The 21,087-nt window shown below is 38.7% G+C and overlaps 1 protein-coding gene across 1 annotated transcript; it reads right to left on the reverse strand.

Annotated features, from left to right (window-relative positions):
- Positions 1 to 229: 229 nt before the first annotated feature.
- On the reverse strand, positions 230 to 7,779 carry LOC104414828 (disease resistance protein RUN1). The gene is made up of 7 exons (XM_010026021.3): positions 7,504 to 7,779; positions 7,328 to 7,425; positions 5,630 to 6,161; positions 2,868 to 2,951; positions 2,559 to 2,615; positions 896 to 2,021; positions 230 to 766 (listed from the first exon to the last, which is right to left on the reverse strand). The coding sequence occupies exons 3-7, from the start codon at positions 6,100 to 6,102 to the stop codon at positions 509 to 511; spliced, it is 1,998 nt and encodes a 665-aa protein (XP_010024323.1). The 5' UTR covers positions 6,103 to 6,161; positions 7,328 to 7,425; positions 7,504 to 7,779; the 3' UTR covers positions 230 to 508.
- Positions 7,780 to 21,087: the final 13,308 nt, after the last annotated feature.

Below are 21,087 nucleotides of genomic sequence, written 5' to 3' on the forward strand. Positions count from 1 at the left end.
ATTTTCTCTTCCTTTGTTTCATGTACGGAAGCCTGTTGTCTTTTCTTAAGAGAATCTCTCAGGCTCACTTGAAATGCTCCTCATACCTGTAAAAATTACTGCTCTAAAAGGGCAAGCATCGATCCAATTTGGCTCCATGAAGATGCAACAAATTTCAAATTGCCTTCTCTTCTCCTAGACAAAATCATGGCACACAGGAAGTCCATTGAACGAGCTTTGTCTTCGTAGAGACAAATATAAAGCGAAAACTGAAATTGAATAATGTCTTGTTTATTCAATTATGAATATTATCTAAGCCTATTCATAAACTTTACAGAATGATGATCAATGATATGCAAAATCAATGGAACATGGCACACCCTCAGGAGATAAACGGAATCAAATGAGATATAAAGGATTTCTTAAATATATCTCTATCACGTGGCCTTAGGAATTGGGTTTTCTTTTCTAATCCAAGTTCCTCGGAATGCCACAAAACCATGCGGACCTCAAATCATGGTTCCCCCGGTTATGTAAAAAGGCCTTTGCGCACAGCAAGTATTGACAGGTTGTCTGGAGACGTAAGTTTCAGACTGGAGGCAGAACACTCTGGCCATTCAAACCATCCTAGCTTTCTAGGGAGACAGATAGGATCCCGAAAATTAGTCTTGACATTAATTATAATGAGGAATCTCAAATTTTTCAACTTTGCAAAAGCTTCAGAACGAATATCTATGGTTTCCGGATTTGGTAGTGCCAATACTATGGCATTTACTGCATCTGTCCCCTGCACACATAACAAAAAACCAATGGTTCTATCATATCTAGTAAACGAGTCCTACTCGAATCCAACCTCAACTTTTGGATTGGGCAAGGAGGAACAACAATCTGGTATGTTCATATCATATACTCTTACCTCATTTCTTGATAGTACGTCGATGACATCTTCCCGGCGCCACAATCTGCTACGTTTGGCAGCATCATGACGACATTCTCTGTCAACAATGTTTTTACCCATCAACTCAATCAAGTCATGCACTTTTAGGGTCCCATTCTCTTCCATTATCAATGATCTCTGGATGAGATCTTTTACCCCTGATACTGGAAGACCACAATTCTTAAGAACACCTTCAACGTATGTTCTCTTCCACCCGTTGAAGAAGCAAGCAATGTGGAGAAAAATATCCTTGTTATCTTCATTCAATTTATCATAGCTTATTCTAAGCTTTTTATCGATGGCTTGGTCAGACCTTTTGGTGAAATTATCCAGTTTACCTTCCCAATCTTCTTCTCCGCTAGCAGCAAAGGAACCACCCAACACCACCAGAGCTAAAGGAAGGCCTTGAGCATATTGCAGAGCTCTGTTTACAAGATTTTCTCTTTTTTCTTTGGTCAGGCTATTTACAAGATCTCTCGTTATATTTTTTTCCTTGCTTCTGTAAGCGTGCTTCTCAAAGAGTTCACGAGCCTCATCATCATTGAGACACTGAACTTCATGGATACAAGCTCCAATCACGCTGAGCAGACTCTTATCTGTCGTTGTAATGATGATCCTACTTCCCTCACCAAACCAACTATGCTCTTTAGCTAAACTATCTACTTGGCATATGTCATCCACACCGTCAAGAATAAGAAGAACTCTTTTGCGAAACAGTCTATCCTTTATGAATCTACATCCTTCGGCATCACTGTTCAATGATGTTTCTTTTATCATCAACATCTGGTATAGTAAATTTTGTTGCAAAGGAACCATTTTTTCTGATCCTTGGGAAGTTTCTCTGATGTCATCGATATAAGCAGAGCCTTCGAAATCCTTAAAAATAGAGTTATAAAGGGCTCTAGCTAAAGTTGTTTTGCCCATACCTCCCATTGACCATAAACCAATTATGAAAATTTCTTTCTGAGACTTCATATTCAATTTTGATATCAGCTTCTCCACTCGGGAATCTATGCCAACTGGAAACACAGCATCATCCAAGTGTGTTGGTTTTAGCTGCATCCAGATCTCCCTCACAATGCTTTCCACGAGCTGTGCTTCATGTCTAACAGAAAAGGGAAAAGAAGTTGAAAAGCTTCTTTTTAGCAATCCTAGCAAATGAAGTATTATTATTATTATTATTATTATTTTTAAATTCACAACCTATTTGATTTTCACAACTTTTCAGTTCTCATTCTGGAACTTCATCCTGAAACTTCACATGATATGCATGGGTTTTAGTTCATGATCCAGCAGCCATCGGGTCTTCAACACTGGTTCGCCTACGTTGATTCCCTCTATATTACGATTAGGGATTGGCTTATATTTGCAGGGGTATTTCTGAACGGAGCAAAATAACAGTATCGAGACAACATGATATTTCTTAGATTTTAATTCAGTAGAATAATGACCTTTCGTGTTGTTCACATGTTAGTAGAATGACAACCTATTATATTTTTTTGAACCAACAGAGTAATTGCTATATCTACTGAAATCCCTTATTTTATTTGAGGAGTATTAAGACTGCATAAAAAGATCCTATTCTCACTTAAACAGCATAATGACCATAATTTATCCAAAAGATAACTTTTAGAAAACCTACTTGATCTTCCTGTTTCCTAATTGGATTGGGGTCCCCTCCCTCAACTCCACCGTGACCCTGAAAAATAATGCCAGTAGTTAGTATTTTCCTAGATTCTAATTGAGTAGAATAATGATCTTTTTTGTACTTTTGAAAATATATAAGTAGAATGACAACCTATTATCTTTGTTGAAACAACAAAGTAACGGCTATATTTATTGAATCCCTAGTTTTGTCCAAGGAATATTACGACTATGCATAAAATGTCCTCTTATTACTTAAACAGCATAATGACGCTAATTTGTCTAACGATAACTTTCAAAGACCTACTTCGACTCCTCGCTTTCTAATTGGATGCGAGTCGAATCCTTGGGGGACCCCATGATGGACTCTTTTTGGGGCTCTGCGACGTTCCTGAAAAATAATATCAAGAGTTAGTATCGATTCATATTAAAGAGAAATTCTAAATGAAATAGCAAGAAATCTACGTACTGTTTTAAAATTAAGTGAAGAGACAGGTCAATTTACAAACAAACATACGCATCAAGGAGAATGATCGGAAGTATGCCTGTCATGATGCAAGGTTTTGGAAAATTATGCAACAGGATCATAAAAAATGCTGTAGAGTGGAGAACAGGGATTGGGAATAGGGGTGAGCATGGTCTGGGTTGCACCGATCCACCTCCTAACCCTAGGACCAACTCGCACAATGTTGGTCCTCAATTTTTAGGACCAAGAACCAGCCTTATTGAGCTTGGGAGCGAGGGATGGACCAACCCAATAAGTCAGTTCAATTTCAGGGTTAACTCGGCACCAACCGATATATATATATTTTTTTCATTTTTATACTTCTTAAAAAAAGTGATCAAGGACTGAACCCACCTAATGGGTTCAGTTCGGTTCGGTTCCAGGGTCAAATCGTGACTAATCGATAATTTTTTATGTTATTTTTTGTACTCCCTAAAAAAATGATCAAAGACCGGATCGACTCAATGGATTTAATTACGAGCGAGATCGGCTAATAGAGATGAGTGACGAGTATTGAATGGGGTGAGCGTCGAGCATTGAGCGAGGTGAGCGTCGAGCCGGGCGAGTATTGAGTGATGAGCGGTACAAGTGACCCAAAGCGAGCGAGATGAGTGTTGAATGATGAGCGGAAAAGTTATTTATTTCGATTTTGGCAAATTGAAGACTTAGAGGATATATAAAAACGAAGAGAACGAGTATTAGAGGAGGATGCCATAAGAAGTCATTTATGCCATTTTGGATATCGTGAGGACTCATCATAAAAATATTTTCTTCCTTTGTAAATTATAACTATTAACGCAATAGGAGAAAACATTAAAAATCTAAGTTATTAAAGAACAATATAAAATTACTTAAACTCTTCATTAATGAGCTGTTTAATATTGTTAACATCGTTTATTTTAAAGTTATCTCTATATAAAAAAATTATAATTAATATATTACATATATAATATATATAGAATCAGGATTGGTCTGAATTAGAATGACCCTGAATTCCAAGGACTAAGGACCAATTTGCACAATGTTGGTCCAGGAATCCTAGGACCAAGGATAAACCCAGTCTCCTTGAGAATTGGACCAAGACCAGGAAAGTTGGGCCGATCTAGGTTTGACCCTAGATCGATGCTCACCCCTAGTTGGGAAGGATTGAAATTGGGTTGCACAATGCTGGCCCATCACTATCCAACTAGGGTGCACGCTGGGCCACATGTAGGTTGCATTGTGTAGACTGGCACGCACTGGCTGGACCTAGGCCTTTATGCCAGCGGCCAAGTGTTAGTGAGTGCATGGCTTGGCATGACATTGTGCATCCCACGGTGAGGTGGGCTATGGGCCCATGGCTTAATTGTTGGTACATGTGTAATCGGCACCAATAATGTGTAGCCCATGAAGTACCCGCTAGTGGCATGGCATCGGTACTATACTTGGATAACGTTCGGAAGCCCTAGCCACTTGCCACCCAATTATACCATTTAATCTTGTTTCAAAGACTCTAGGCCAAAAAAGATGATATTTAGGATTTGTTTGGTAACCATCTCAATAGTACTAGATTCTGATTTTTTATTCATGAAAGTAGTTTTGGAACAGAATCGTGTTTAGTAAAATTTTTGTTTAGAAAACAAATTTCTAATTTTGTATTTCCGAAAGTAAATTTGGGATAGAATCGTGTCTGCAGTAAAATTTTGTTCCCAAGAACAAATTTCTAATTTTTATTCCCGAAAGTAAATTTGGAAAGAATCAAGAATAAAAAAAAAAAATTGATTCTTGTTCTGGGAAAAATCTAAGAATTGAGCCATTTTCTTCTTCTTCATCTACCGCCATCGCCATGGTTGCTTTTCGTCGCCATCCGCCGCCGATCGCCAGAACCGGTCGTGCGAGCTCGCCGGCAAGCCAAGCCCACCGGCGGTGGCTCGCCTAGTCGCTAGCCTCGTAAGGTCCGCGGCGATCGCCACTTGAAGAAGAAGAATAGGAGAGAGGAAAAAAAGAAAATAAAAAAGGAAAAAAAGTACAAATAATTATTTAAAAATTAAAAGAAAATAATTTAGAGTAGAAATTTTGAGCACGGTACCAAAAACGCAATTCTATTTCGAGAATCGAAATTTTGGATAGTTATCAAATGACTTAAAATGCTTAGAAATTATTCCTGAATAGAATAAAAAGAATCATTTATGATCAAAAGTTGTTATTGGGAACATAATCATTATTAAACGTGCCCTTAGACTCCCATGGCATTCATCTGTTTTTTTTTTTTTTTTTTTTTTCCATCACATGAGAAAATATTTTATGTGAAGGAAGCGCCATTTGACTATAGTGACTTGGTGTAGCCAATTAATCACCACTGTGAGTGTGTTATGAGCCCTCCCTGGTGCATCACATGTTATGCTCTCAACTCAAAATACTCTTTTGCAGATGGAGTAAGACAACCCCAGACATTCTCTATGTTTCATCCTTTTAGCTTCAAAAGATTGAAGCAGCATAATACTTTTTCCCAAGAAGCAAAAAGAATGGAAATGATCTTTAATGGAAACACAAAGCGAATTTAAGCGGACTAGCAGTCTGCTTACCAATTATTGAATTCCCAACCACATAAACATCCAGCGGCTTCAAGGTTTTCCTTCCATTTCTTCACTATCTCCGAACCACTTCCGTATTTCTTTTCATGCTCATTAAAAAGATCTTCGTTTTCATTTCTTCCTTTTCTTACTGTTCTCGGATCCACATTGTGAAACACTGGCAGAACAATGATTTTTTTTGCTGCCTTGCGGTCCATTATTGTGGCTACCTCATCCAGACACCATGATGAAGAGGCGAATCTCTGGGAGAAAATGATGACTGCGATGCGTGATTCCTCGATTGCCTTGATAATCACATCCGATATCCGCTCTCCTTTCTTGATTTTCTCGTCATCTTTAAATGTGTATATTCCTCTCTGGTCTAGATCCTTGTAGAGATGACTGACAATTCCAAGGCGGGTGTCCGGGCCTCTAAAACTCAAGAAGACGTCATAAGGCCCCTTGGATTGTGAAGGAGAGGCCATTGGAAGCACCAAAGACAGGAGGTCAAGAATGAGCAATTCTTGACTATGTTTGAGGTGGTCTGTTCACGATTTGATTTTGTTGATAAATTCTCATTAGATAACTGGTTGCCCATCTCTCCAGTACGCAAATGCGTAATGACTTTTCTTTTTTGGTGAACAAAGAACAAAGATCTAATTCTGAGACAATTGAGGGAGGGGGGCTAGTGGAGGGAGACACCCCCTTCCCAAAGATTATTTTAATGTGCCATCCAAAGACATTGAATTTTTTTTTTTTTTAGTAGCTAAGTAGTGTCCAGATCAGTTTTTAGTCCACCTCAATGAATAATTTTAAAGGCGTATTTCTTCTAAATCAACCTGTCACATTCAAGATATTTTGAAAACACAATTTAAAGACATACTCTTAAGGGAGCACTCCCCTAAATCTAAGGCATAAAAGATGGATATAAATTTTATGCTGCCTATAAATCATCCCTCGCGGGCTTAAAAAAAGTCGTATTGGGAATAGTTAGACCTATGCAAAAGCAGATAACCAAGATAGATTACTTTAATTATTCCCAATACGGCAAGCTCGAAAGGGCAGTTGTGCTTCGTGGGATGGCAGAGCATATTGTGGGGAAGAGAAGCACTTGCTAAGAAGGTGAGATGGAGAGTGGGGAGTGGCAGGATATCAAAATTAGGGAAGATAGATGGCTGAAATCAGGCATAACTGGAGGAGAGGAACTAAGTGGGGAGCCGCAGATGGTCAATGAGCTGATCAACACAGAGCAAGCGAAATGGGATGAGCAAAAATTGTTTCAAATGTTTGATAAACATATCGCCGAGGAAAATTTTAACTATCCCAATAGAGGCCACCAAGAAGAAAGACAAAGTTATGCGGACTCGAACAAAAGCCAGCACTTTCACGGTCAAGAGTGCGTACAATCAAATTTGGGAATCAGAGAACAAGCAGAACACAACCCAGCCATCATCTTCTTACCAGCACCCAAAAGAATTATGGGGCATGATTTGGAAAATGCAAACACGCCATAAAATTAAAACTTTCATATGGACTCTATGCCATAACGCGATCCCGACTACTGAGAAGTTGTGGAAAAGGAAAATTTTGACTGAACCGGTGTCCTCTCTGTTGGCAAAGCCCGGAAACTATTGAACATATCTTTCTGCTGGACAAATGGACGGTTTGAAATTTAGCCGCTTAATCAAGTTACAAGGACGGGAAACTCACCTTCACCAGAGCGGCTGGCTTCTGTGCTTCGGGAGATGGGGAAGCAACAAAAGATTTTGTTTTTAAAAAACGAACTCCTGAGCCATCGAAGGTAGACTCTGCGTTTGCGATTTGCAAAAGTTTTGAGAGATGCAAAACGGCAAACAAGAAATTGAGAAGGGAAGAAGGGTTCTCACCTGAGCAATGGAAGCCACCGAATAGCAGTGAGTTGAAGGTGAACGTGGATGGCTCCTTAGACGAAATTAGATCGGAAGGGAGTATAGCGTGTGTTTGCAGAGATTATACCGGCAAACTGGTGGATGGGTTTGTGAAAGAGAGTTTGTGCTTCCACAGTTGGGCAAGTTGAAACCCTAGCTCCCCTCGAGGTGTGCAAGCATCTAAGGTAGACTTCTTCTTTGCACTTTGTGGTGGAGCCTGGCAACTTGAACCTGATAAGGGCCGTTACAGATCAAGAACAAGCTTCGTGGGAAGACGAGGGTCTTATCAAGGCCTGCAAGTTAGAGATAGCCCATTTCGAAAAGATGACGCTGGTCCATTGCGCGAGACAGCTAAATAAAGTCCCGGACTGGTTGTCCAGAGCCATAAACGCAACTACCCTTGTAAAGACTGGCTCACTAATTCTCCTAGTGTTTTATGGAACCTCGTTGTCTCTAAGGCCTGTTAGAAGTAATGAAGTCTAGTTAGCTTTTTTGACCAAAAAAAGGGATATATACGCTATAAATCCTAAAATTTATCGCAAAAATGTAATTGAGTTTTTAAACTTTAAAAAAATACAATCAAGTCGTAAAACTTATCAAATTGATGCAATCGGGTCCTTTCGTTAATACTGTCAACTTGTCTAATGGAAAATACTGATATAGCATTTTCAATTAATTTATTTTCCTATGTGACATTTTGTTATTATTTTTCTTTAAATATCATATAAATAATAGTAAAAAACTAAAAGCTAAAATAATAAGAAAATGGAACAAAAAAAGTTGCAAATTGTGGTTGGGGGCTACCACTGCCACCCATTGCTTGAAGGGTGGCAAGCTATCGCCGGCCCCGGGTGAGGGCGACTTTGCCTAGATCCGAGTGGCCGCAGACGGCTCCAGGCGAGGTGTCGCCCGGATCGAGCGAGTTGCACTAGCTTTAGTCTAGGTGTCGCTTAGATCTTGGCCGGCGAGGGCCACCCCTCCTCTTGGCCGGTGATGGCCTTGCTCGGCGGTGAGGGCGCACCTAGGGTCGGTGATCTTCGTCGGTCCCTCCGGCAATGGGCGAAAGTGGCAACCCCTAGGCGGGGATCTGTAACCTTTTTTTTTCCCTAGTCTTTTAAATTATTTCAGCTTTTTAAAAAGTTTTTTACAATTATTTAAATAATTTTTTTTTAAAAATGAAAAATTTCATTGGGAAAAATAAATAAATTAAAAAATATCACATCAACATTTTTGTTAGACAAGTCAACGGTGTTAATTGAAGAACTCGATTGTATCAATTTGATAAATTTTATGATTTAATGCACTTTTTGAAAATTTTAGGATTAAATTGTACTTTTGTGATAAGTTTTAGGACTTACAGACACATATTCAAAAAAAGAAAAAGAAAAAAAAAGATACTACTATCTTTGAAAGGAGGATACTTAGAATGAGCTCAAATTATATTTGCTCTAACTTGGAAAAGTACTTGTGTAGTATCTTTTACATGTCCACAACATTCTCATTCATTATAGATAGAAGCGTATCAAAAATCATAAATCTTGTGTATGAAATAGAATTAAGTCTTAAACATTTCAATAGTTTGATTAAGTTTTAAATAATATTTATTGAAAGGCGTAATTAAATCCTAAAAATTTTGTGGAAGTGTCGCAAGTAATTTTAAATGATATGCAAGCAGTTTTAAGAATTGTTATTAAATTGATCTGATTGTGCTTTTTGAAATATTTAACATGCAATTACATTTTGTGATAAAGGCGCATGACTTGATTGGACCAAGTGAAAGTTTTAAGACTAATTGCATATCCTTTTTGTATTTTAGTTCATTTTTATAAGCAATTTTATCTTTCTAGTTTCGACTTGGAAGAAGTTTACATTCCAATGAGGATCACTTAAGGTTGTTTCAAAAAGAGGGTAAGATTGGTAGTGGTTACAACTATTGGTCAATAAACACCAACGTAAGTATGATCAAGGGTTAATACCATGAGCAATTCCAAACAAGATATGTGACCTAAAAAAACTCAATACGGTGGTAATACATTTAGTTTCCATTAAATTTTATCATCAAATTGTTAAGTTAAATAATATTTGACAGTTAACGGATATACCGGTTTGGGGTTTTACCCTCTATTTGTCACATGTGAGTCAATTTATGATTTTTTGTGGTATTTATTTAATTTAATGAAAATTAACGGAGGTAAATTCATTTTGTGGTCAAAATATTAGTTTGAAATAAAATTATCAAAAATATATTAATTGGAAATGTTTCGTGAATTAAGTTGTTAACCTTATAATCGATCACACATTAAGTAGCTTGTGTCGTTGAGATCGATCAGCAATTTATACCCTGCAATATAAAAGCGTTTTTCGCCACCCAATGTCGCTCTCTAATTTGTCTTTTCTCTTTTCGTAAAATCAAAGTTGAATTTCATTTGGTTTTGATTGCAATTCATTTGCCCTTCACCAACTCTCAAGTATATCCAGAAATCTTGGCCAAAGGGAGAAGGTTAATCAAGAACAGAGCTTAGCGAGCGGGCGGTGGACTAGCAAGGCGATGTATTTGTCCATATTCACCCTTTTGTGCAGGGAGGTTGGCAGATGATGTTTGGATTAAAAGCAATTGAGCAAAAGGGCATCAGTGTAAATTCAGTTGCCCATCTGTAAAGGTCACATTTGGTGGGGCCAGCACGTGCTTGCTCCGTCTTAGTCAAACATTAGTACATATACATACGATATATACATACATACATATATATATGCATGCGAAAGGAATTCCTTTATATATCAATGTGCAAATCCATGGGAAAGGAATAAAGTAGAGACAAGACAGCTCGACTCTGAAAAGTTAATTTAGGTTGCATGTCCTGATGCATTGAACGTCGTTATCTCCATAGGATTCCCTTTATTTTCTTCTTTCTTAGGATCAGTTCGATAATCATTATATTATCGAAAATATTATCTAATCAGAAATAATCTTTTTAATTCTATTTCCGAAAATAAATTTTAAGTATTTGAAAGTGTTTGATAACTAGTCAAAATTTTTATTTTTGAAATAGAATTGCTTTCTCATCTTGTCCTCAAAATTTCTAATCTAAACCATTTTCTTTTAATTTTTTAAAAACTATATTACTTTTTTTTCTTTTTTTTACCTTCTTCCTCAGTTGGTAGCCGGCCTTGGGATGATTGGCGACCGGCTAACGAGGGTCAGCGACCTCGTTGAAGCTCACCCAACTGGTCTTCGGTGACTGGCGGCAACCGATGGGGGCGGCAGTGGAAGAAGAAGAGAAAAGGAAGAAAAATAAGAAGGAAAGAAGAAGAAAAAAGAAGAAAAATTTCGGTTGGCTTTGATTCTGGAATTGTTCTTGAGAACAAAGAATCAACTTTTTTTTTTTTTTACTTTTTGATTCTACTTCAAATCTATTCCCGGGAACAAATTTGTTCCCGATAACAAAAAATTTATTCTTGGAAATAAAAAAACATAATCAAACACTATTTGACCGGTTGACAAACGTGCCTTAAGATTCGAGAAATCAATCCCCTTGATCTGTTCCTTGTATTCATTTACTAGCATAGGCAAGACATAAATATATCCATATAAAGGCAAATTTTATTAATGTTTGCCTCAACGCTACTTATTCGACTCCAATTAAAGAAATTTTATAGTATATTTTTCTCATATTACATTTAATCAATATCTTTTGTAGCTTGATCAAATAAATCATAAAACCAAGAGAAAGTTTCATTTGAAAATTTTCAATTGGAAAAAGAACAAAAATGGTTGAGGATAAAATCAGGTCAAACTTGGTGTCCATAAAAATTTAATGACATAATATAATGGTAATCCAATATTTTACGTTACCATTGTATCAATTATTTAGTAAATAGATTATCATCATTCATCTTCGAGCTCATGTGATAGTGTCTTCTAGTAAGAAAACTGTTATGGTTAGTTCTTCGATACATATAAAATTAAGCTAAAACTATATTTGGTCCCTATGGTTATGATGGATAAATATGCAAGCCTCTAGAACGAATTGTACTTTTCGGTCCCCTACTTTTAAGAAGGCTAACTTTTAGGGCCTTGTTACATGGTTTTAGTGCGGCCACTCTTGTAATGAAAACTCAATTGCTTTTGTCTTATTTTCATTGAAAATCATATGAAAGATGAAGATATCAAATTAAGGCTAATTATTAATTGTTGATTTCTACATTTAGAAATTTGCCCGATTAGATTGACATTTTCATCTAGAATAATTTTACGCCGTATGCAACAATTGCATCTTTGTTTTCAGTTCAAATCCGTATACAAATATTCAGGAATATTCTTTGGAAAAACAGATATACTTTTAAATCTTCTAACTACTACTTTAACTCATTATTTAAGAAGCAAAATATTTCGAAAAGTTAATCGGAATTCTGTCAATTCTAACCATCCTAATAAGTTCGCATCTGTCAGGGGCTGTTGGTAAAGTGGGAAGGCTATTGGTATCGAGTGTCAAACTCAACTCTAATATATTAAGTGTCTTTAGAAAAAAAATCCTTCAATTATCGGTAATAAAACAAACGATAACAATTATAAACACTTACACACACATATAAATGTGGTAATCCACGTCTTTTAAATTTTAGTTAAAATGGAAATGTGAAAAATCATACTTAAGAACACAAACTAATTTTGTTGCAAAAACAAGGTACATGGACTATAGGAGTTGACACCCAAGTTTACCCTGGGAAGCACGTGTTGATCACGAGGAAGTTTTAAATGAAATGCTTTGTTTTAATTCACGAAATCAGTGGAAAGCAGTTTTGATTCATGAAATCAGTAGAAAGCAATTATCGTGAAAGCTACTTAAGCTGAGCCTTGACAGAATTATAGGAGCTAAACTCATAGTTGATGGTCGGGAAATTAATCATCACGTGTTAGGCTATAAGGATGATGTGCTAAATTTGAAGATTAAGCAGGATTAGTATTGGAATTTGAATGAAAATAACTATTGCGAGAAACCTGCGTAGAAATAGGGAAGGTTATTTGCTTGAAGGGCAAGCTATATGAACATCGTCAACAATTCAGAGGGTAGTTGCTAAAGGATAATGATGTCCAGGAGGAAAGAAACACTTGAAGATTACAAAGAGTAGCGCCTAAGAAGGAACTACCGACTAAGGAACGTCAGCTCCCCTATAAATACCATAGTTCTCCACTGAGAAACCCCCCGCACATAACATAATAATCGTCTTTACTTTATTGCATTTTAGTTGTAGCTTTCAAGTTTCCCGTTGTTGATTAGATTCTGGCGTGTATCTCCATTTGGTCCAACATTGTTAATTAAATTCTAGTGTTGTTCCATAAGGTTCAATGTCGTCAATTAGATTACAATGTTGTGCCTATATCCAGGAGTATTGCTGTTGATTTGGTTCCAGCTTTACACCTAAAGCAAGTTGCGACGTTGATTAAATTCCGTCATAGTTTGAGTCTAGAGCATAGGCTGTCTACCTATTTGTGTTCAGATTACGCCATCAATTAAATTCTGGTGTAATTTGTGCTCAGGAGTTATCCATCTTTGAGTTATTTGGGCATAGTTTGTTAGGGCTATATATACAAGTTGGGAATAAAACTCCTTTTTTGCATTTGACATTCTCTGTCCAAACTTAACACAAAACCTGAGTTTCCTATAATAAAACCAAAACGCAGCGTTTGGTGAAATATTATTTACGAGAATCAAAACCGGTGATGTGGCATCCTAAAATTTCATAATAACCCCTGGATACACCATGAACCACGAATAGGTGATGGAAGCGCCATCGGACTATATTATGGTCATTAGACTAATGGATTACAATTTAAGAAGGCCAAGCATTTAATGGACAATTGTTTTGTTGGAAATCTATCCTATGTCTATGTGTGATCAAGGATTATACTAAAGGATGAATTGATGAGAAAATTTATATTCTTGGCCATGTACTTTATAAGTTGGATTACCATCGATTAATGTTGCAAAAATTTTATGGCCATGTGAATATTTGAAATTAAGTAATTATAAGTGGGGATTAAGGTGGATTGTTAGGAGAAGGTGTGGGCTGATTTCTTAAGGCCGAACCAGCCCAAAACCAGCCCACCATTCCCCCATTCGGTCGACCAAGGCTGGCCCAAGCCCGGCCCATTAAGGCCACCCCTCTTTGCATGAAGAATGACAAGTGGCGACAGGGATCCTACAAGTGTCCTTCCCATGGAGCCAAGTGTCCCTGCATGCAAAAGCAAATGATTGCTAGCTAATCAAGAGACTAAGAGAGAGAGGGGGGAGGCGGATTGCTCGAGGGAAACCACCGAGAGAGAAAGAGAGTGTGTCGCGAGAGGGAGACCCGAGCGGGCGGGCGAGAGAGAATCCGAGAGAAAGAGAGTTCGAGCGGGAGTGAGGGTGCTTCGCGAGGAGGAAGGAGACCAGCCCCACCGTGCATGCACCAGCAACCATCGTCGACGCCGCCTAGCACTGCCGTCGATCGAGCCCGCCAAAGCCCCAAGTCGCCGTTGCTTGCTCATTTTTGTTGAACTTGAGGCAAGAAAAGTCCGTTAGCCTACATTTTGCTTGCTGTGGCTGTGTGTGAAGTGTAATGGGTATTGGAGATGCTTGAGTTGTGATGTTGGATGCTGAAATTCGAGTGAATGGTGGTAGTCTTCCTAGAACAAGCAAGCTGTTGCATGTAAGAACAGTCTGACCCCTTGCGATTCCGTGAATTTTATAAAATTATCCAGTTAGAATTTGATTTTTTTTCTTGATGAAAGTTGTATATGAAATCTTGATGAGTAACATAATAAAATTTGAGAATAAATGGACGAGTATTGATTGGGGAAAATGATTTTTCTTTGAAAGGGATTAATCTGGAAAACTGTACCGAGAGTAGGAAGAATTAAATCCATTATATCTTTTAATACAGAGTGAATTTGACTTCGATTTCTTCATGAGAATTTTACCTCTAGGTCTTAAATATGACATATTAAAATTCCATAATTTTATGAGTTCATTTAAGGACTTAATCAAAATTATTTCTGAAACTGTGCAAAAATGGTATTAGAATTTCTTTTACTGTGATGCATGGACCTATGCGATTTCTATGGAGCTTTCTTGACATGGTGTTCTTCATAAAACCTTTTTTTTTAGGTCTCTTCTACAAAATTTTAAATTTTTAGAATTTATTAAGACCATTTACCAATTTTCCAGAATTTTGAACTTAAGAAGTGTAAACTGTTTTAACCGAAATTCGTTTTAATTTTTAAGAACCAACAAATTGCTCTATGAGATGTGGTACCATGAGTTGTCAATTATATAATATGTGTGGTGATATTTGTGCATTTCATATGACATCAAAATTGATGAGATTTTATAAATTTCATGACACTTTTGGCATTATTGCATCAAATGGCATTTTCCAAAGTGAGATACATCCATGTATAATGATAATGATGATACCGTCGGATCCTTGAGTCGACGATGCTCCGGGAGTGTCGGGATGCCCGGAGGTGTGTGCCGGATGTCCTTAGGAGTTTCGAGATGCCCAGAGGTGTGTGCTGGAGGTTCCTCGTGATGCTAGTTGGGGTGCGAGATGCTTGGAGTGTGTGTGCTAGATGCTCGGAGGTGTGTGCCGGAGGTTCCTCGCGATGCTAGGTTGGGTGCGAGTGATATAAGGGATGCAAACACTGGTCCCTGGAAGAAAAAAAAGAGAGATCCTTTTGAGAATTAAAATTGGGAATTGAATCATGCGCATGTGTGTGTGCATATGGCATGATGCATGAATTGCCTATGAAATTGAATTGATACTATTTGGCATTGAGAATGCAAACATGAAGGCATTGAATGGATCTCATGGGGATATATACATGATTGTATGGATGATATGAATCATGTGCGTGTGTGTGCATATGGTATGGAACATAAATTGCCTTAATGAATGGATCTCATGGAGATATGAACATGATTACATGGATGATATGTGCATTTCACACGAAATTGTGGTTGTCTTGCCTGTTGCATTATGTAGTTTGATGGATCTTTACTGCTAAGTGGTTGTACTCACCTCTTTCGGGGACTAACATTTCAGATTGAGAGATGTCTCTATCACCTATCACACATGGTACATTTTATGGCTTACCGTCTGATGTTGAGGTCAAGTGCATGGAGCACCCCTGTGTTGGTGCTCGTGGTCTGGTGTTCATCCGTGTTCGTGTTTTGGTTATGTATGATGTGGGTCTACCTGATGGCCCTGTAGCCCAGGAGTTCCTGTTCGTGCATGTTCGACATGACCGGATGATGATGGGGATGCTACCGCCGCCATCGGCCGATGCACCGGGCCGGGTGTGATTAGAGCGTGTGATTGGTAGAGGATGACACTTTTTGGATGGCCGGCACTGGATGATGGATTGATGTACATGTCTGATGTAGAGTTGGGTTCTTTTGGGTTATAGCCAAGCTTAGTTAAAGCCTTGGCCTTTTGTTGTACCGACTCGTGATGTCCATCAAAGTATGTAAATAAAAGTGGTTCGGCATTAGCTTCTATATTTATGAAAAGTGTAGTTGGTGTGCATTGCATTGTATTATTTAGTTTGAGTACGGGTTAGGGAGATGTCGAGTATGCTTCCGTTATATGAACTGCGCTGGGACCGATTGAGATGATACAAACCCCCATGATTTATGGACCCACTACAATTCAAATGGTATCAGAGTGACATATCATTAGGACAAGTGAAAGGTAAGCGAATTGTGGTGACCCTAGTGGATCGGGGGCCGTGTCGAGGGGTGCCATAGGTGAAACATCTTTTTGGCACGCCTGATGGGACCAATGTGTTGGGTGCTATGCCACGGACTTGGAGTTGTATCAACTTGAATAGCTCCATTGACGAACAATTATTCATGGCTAACAATAACACGCGGGTCAAGTCATCAGCAGCTTAGCTTCCTCATAATGAAGTCGTGAATCAAGTCCAAGAGGAAGGTGCTAACATATCGAAGCAACGCATCGAGGAGAGAAGGCAAGCTGACCTCACACCAATCATGCTCTCTACCATGAGGTGAACGATAGAAGAAACTCAGAATGAGTTCGTTGACTACATGGTTAGAAAAATGGCCAATGTTGTTAGACTTCTGATCATTAATACTTATTACGAGTGTGCTCAAGGACAACATGGGATTTTGACCAGACTAGTTCAGCCTCAATCAGGGCACATCTCTATTTCAACCGAGTATGTTCTTATATCATCAACTTCTCAAATAACTATGAGTAATGTAGGACAGCCTATATCAACATGGCCCCCTCTTAGAATCTTGCAAAAGGGAGAAGTTCTTGCGACTATGCAAGCTGATGGGTCTATTAGTTCAGACGTCCCTACCAATGCTGATCGAGGTCCTGTAGTGCTAATTCCACCCCTAGCTTAGCAGAATTTATCATATGAGAACTCTGCTAAGGGAGAGCATCCAAATCCGACTCTAGTACCTCAAACGAACGTGTTGCCAATCACCATGGAAGTCCCAAGAGTTGTAATGGCCTCAGCCAGGGGACAAGAACAAATACATTAGGTGAATAATCAGTAATAGGCCATTTTAATAGGAGCTCCTAATATTCTACCCCAACTGCTGCCTAATATTTAACCTCATATGTTGCAGCAACCTCCCCCTCTTGCTCAAGTGAGTATTCTTAATCCACAAATAAACTCAGTGCCTGTGAACCAACCACAGTTGCAACTCTATGCGCCACAAGGGCAGTATCATCAAGCTCCTCAATAGAATCCAAACCTGTTGTTGCAACCCAATTACCCAGCACAATAGACTCCAGGGTTCTCTCATTTGGTCCCACTGCAAAATCAACTAGCAATCGATCTAGTGTTAAGAGGATATGAGAATGATGTTATTTGCATGCCTAATGTTTGTAGGAAGCCATATTCAGACTGGATGGATACTATGCCTTATCAAAGAGGTTTTAAGATGCCTAAGTTCACATTATTTGCTAGTGAAGAAGGCTAGTCAACGTTTGAACATATTACTCATTTCCTAGCATAGTGTGGAGATGCTGCTCATGCAGATCATTGGAAGTTGAGGTTATTCTTTTATCATTGTCTAAAACCGCTTTTACTTGGTACACAGCGTTGCCACCAAACTTGGTAAATTCCTGGGAACAAATGGAAAGATTATTCCATTCTCAGCTCCAAAGGGCTGTTCTAGATTTGTCGGTAGTTGACTTGTCGACCATGAAGCAACTAAACAGTGAATCGATTGATCAATTCATCTCTAGATTTAAAAGGGCTAGAAATAAGTGCCTGATCCCTTTACTTGAGAAGACCTTTGCAGATCTTGCATTTACTGGCCTAAAGTTTGAGATCCGCAAAAGAATGGTTGGACAACCCTTCTATGATTTATTTCAGTTATCCACTATAGCCTTTAAACACGAAAACTTGCTAGAAAGATAAAAGGCATGGTAGGTGAGCTAATGTTAATTGGGCCGTCTTTGTAAAAATGGATGAGGATATACAACATGTGGATATAGCAGAAGTTGTTGTTGCTAAAATGATCATAGACCAGCCGTATGTCTGTCGAGCATTGAAGCTAGCCAAAGTAAAGGAAAGTCCAACCTCATGCCTAAAGTTAAAGAACCTGTTACTCTCTTTTGATGCCAATAAGATGAAGGAAATATTTGATTTATTATTGACAGATGGTCAAATAAGAATGACTGACGGATAGAACATTCTGGCTAAAGAAGAGTTGGTAGGCAAAAAGTACTGTAAGTGTAAGTGGCGTCATTCATGGAGTCATAATACCAACAATTGCATAGTTTTCAAAAGAAACATTCAAGACGCAATCAAGCAAGAGAAAATAAAGTTCGTCGATGACAAGAATAAAGCTCCCATGGAGGTGGATGTGGATCCATTCCCCATTATGACTGAGATGATATCATTACGGGTAAAGGCTACAATCGAGAGTCATTGTTTGCTTCGATTTTATTCAAGGTGTAACCGGGTGATTAAATAGGAAGGAGATAATCTCGTATACTGGTGTTGTCGATCTGGTCAAAGAATAGGTTACGAACCTTATTGGTCAAGCTTAAGCACCCAATATCAAAGAAAGTCTAGTACGAACGGGTCAGTTAATCCTATAAAATATTACACTTAATCAAGAAGGAGAGCTGTCTTCGTAGATTCTGAAATCAATGATGATCAAAATTCCTAGCTGTGCTCAGAGTGCAGGCACTGGATTTATTAGCAGAAGTATTACTCTATGAGGTATCAAGCTCAACAAGATGTCATGGTTTCTAACAAAATACGCAATGCGAGCAATTTTGACATAAGAGAGCCCGTTATATATGAAACAAAACCCTCCAAGAAGTTCTGTACCTGCCAAGTGACCACAAAATCAATCAAACGATGATACGAAGAGGAAGACCCTATTATTGGAACCTTAGGAGAACATAGTGGAAAATATGACTATTACATTAGTTATAATCCACCTCATTTTTACTCCCAAGTGGTTAACCCGTTAGGGTGGGGAGCCAAGTTCGATGATGAAGATACGAACCCAATGCCAAATGTTCACCATTGACATGTCGTAAAGATACCTCATGATTTGCCTATTGGCAAATGGTATAGAGTAAAGAAAGCTCAACCCCAAAAGGATACCCTAACTCATACACAGAAAAGGAAGATGCAAAGGAAGAAGAAAATATAAGCACCTTGACCAAGTTTATATTACTTGGGTCAAACCTACAGTGATAATGACCCTCGAACCAAGGAAAGTAAGGCCAAAAAATTTGGTTTGGAGAAGAAAGCCAGAAAATAGCAATACTTCTTCTGCTAGGACTGAAAGGTTGGTCATTAAAGCAACTACTCCATCACTAAAGTGAAAGAAGAGTCCCATATCAAGGTGACTGTCACCATTAAGTTCATGTATGATGCAGACAAAACTTCCTAATGAATTTCGCATGCTTCCATTGGTCACCAAGCTATGCGAAGAAATCCTCACAGATGAAAAAGAGGGGTTGGAGTTTTATTTTGATGCTGAAGAAGTAATGGAATTTGGGAAACTTCCAGCATAGAGCTCGAATCACTTGAGAGCATCAAATATTAATGCTAGAATCTGTTGGGATATAATACGCGGAAACGACAGGATCTTGCAAATTACGTCAACGCGAAATCACCAGAGAAATAAACGAGAAAAATCAAGACACCAGAAATTTACGTGGTTCGGTCCGAGTATCGGTACCTACGTCCACGGGGAGAGCCAGCATCAAATAATCCACTAAAATCGGAGAATCAGAGTTTACAATCGCTCAATTGCTCAAGTGTTTCCCGCACCTAGATTTAACCCTAAACCCCAAGTGTATAAATAACAACTTAATTGGGAATAAACTCACGGCACAAATTACCGTGTGACGAAACTCTCTACGTACGGCTTCGTGAGGCTTAAAGATCTTGGGATCTTCTTCAAGCGGCGTGGATGTGCGCAGCTTCTCACGAACGTAGAGCTTCGGCGACAACGTTGAGCGGCTTCTTTCTTTTCGCGCACACCTACCTCTACGTAGGGTTTTTTTTTTATACGTGTGCCCCAAAAGTCAAAGCTTGACTTTGGGCCCCACGATCTTTCCTCTTTGATTCTACGAAGCAGAACACTTTATCCATAAAGCGTTTCGGATAGGAGCTTCACGCGTGGACTTGTTCCTCACGCTAGAAGAGAGAGACCTCTTCGTACAGGGACTTCATCTCCACGCCTTTTGATTCCACAAGCTTCTGCAAGAAGAAATTTTCCTTCAATTTATTTTATTTTATATTTCCTCTTTTCCAGCGAAAACTCGAGTCATAATTTAACAATTCTCCACCTTGGCTCGATGTTTGAAGCCAAGTTATAGTGATTTGGGGCTTTTGCTTGTCTGATTATTATCTGGAAATTCTGTTATTGCAATTATGTCTGAGAGGAAATCTGAGATTGAGAAGTTTGATGGGAGAAATAACTTTGTGTTATGGAGCATCAAGATGCGAGCTTTGTTGACAACACACGGTTTGGCCAAGGCACTGGATGGTGAGGATGAGTTGCCGATTATAATGAAAGCCTCGAGAGAGGTAGAGCTTATGCAAAAAGTAAAGAGCATAATCCTGTTAAATTTGTCGGATGAGGTCTTACTAGAGGTTATTGAGGAGGAGGATGCCGCAGCATTATGGGCAAAACTTCAAACACTCTATGTGAAGAAAGGTTTGAACAATCGCTTGTATATGCTGAAGAAGATGTTTCAGTTTAGATATACTGAAGGTACGTCTATCGAACCCACCTAGATGAATTTAATAAACTCATGTTGGATCCTCAAGAACGTCGGTAAGATTCTTGATGATGAAGAACGGGCATGATGTTGTTAGCTTCTTTACCGAGTCATGGGAGCACTTTCGATTCGCTGTTGCCGGGCGTACTACGATTACCTCGAAGAGGTAAGTCCGCCTTATTCTCTAAAGAGTGGCGAGAAAGTTGCGAGATGACGGTGCCTGGCGAAGGGGCGCGCAAGCACGATTCGGGGTAGAGAACAACATCGAGAGCCTAGTAGCAGCAG

This window comes from Eucalyptus grandis, chromosome 8 (genome assembly GCF_016545825.1).
Source record: "Eucalyptus grandis isolate ANBG69807.140 chromosome 8, ASM1654582v1, whole genome shotgun sequence".
In the NCBI taxonomy this organism is placed as follows: domain Eukaryota; kingdom Viridiplantae; phylum Streptophyta; class Magnoliopsida; order Myrtales; family Myrtaceae; genus Eucalyptus; species Eucalyptus grandis.

Bases quoted from the DNA above. Each gene is read 5' to 3' on its own strand.
- LOC104414828 (XM_010026021.3), bottom strand. From the start codon at position 6,102: ATGGCCTCTCCTTCACAATCCAAGGGGCCTTATGACGTCTTCTTGAGT. The intron at 2,952-5,629 runs GTAAGCAGACTG...ATTATTTTTCAG, and splicing joins GGTTGGGAATTCAATAATTG to GAACGTCGCAGAGCCCCAAA. The intron at 2,022-2,558 runs GTAGGTTTTCTA...CTTTTCTGTTAG, and splicing joins TTAGGAAACAGGAAGATCAA to ACATGAAGCACAGCTCGTGG.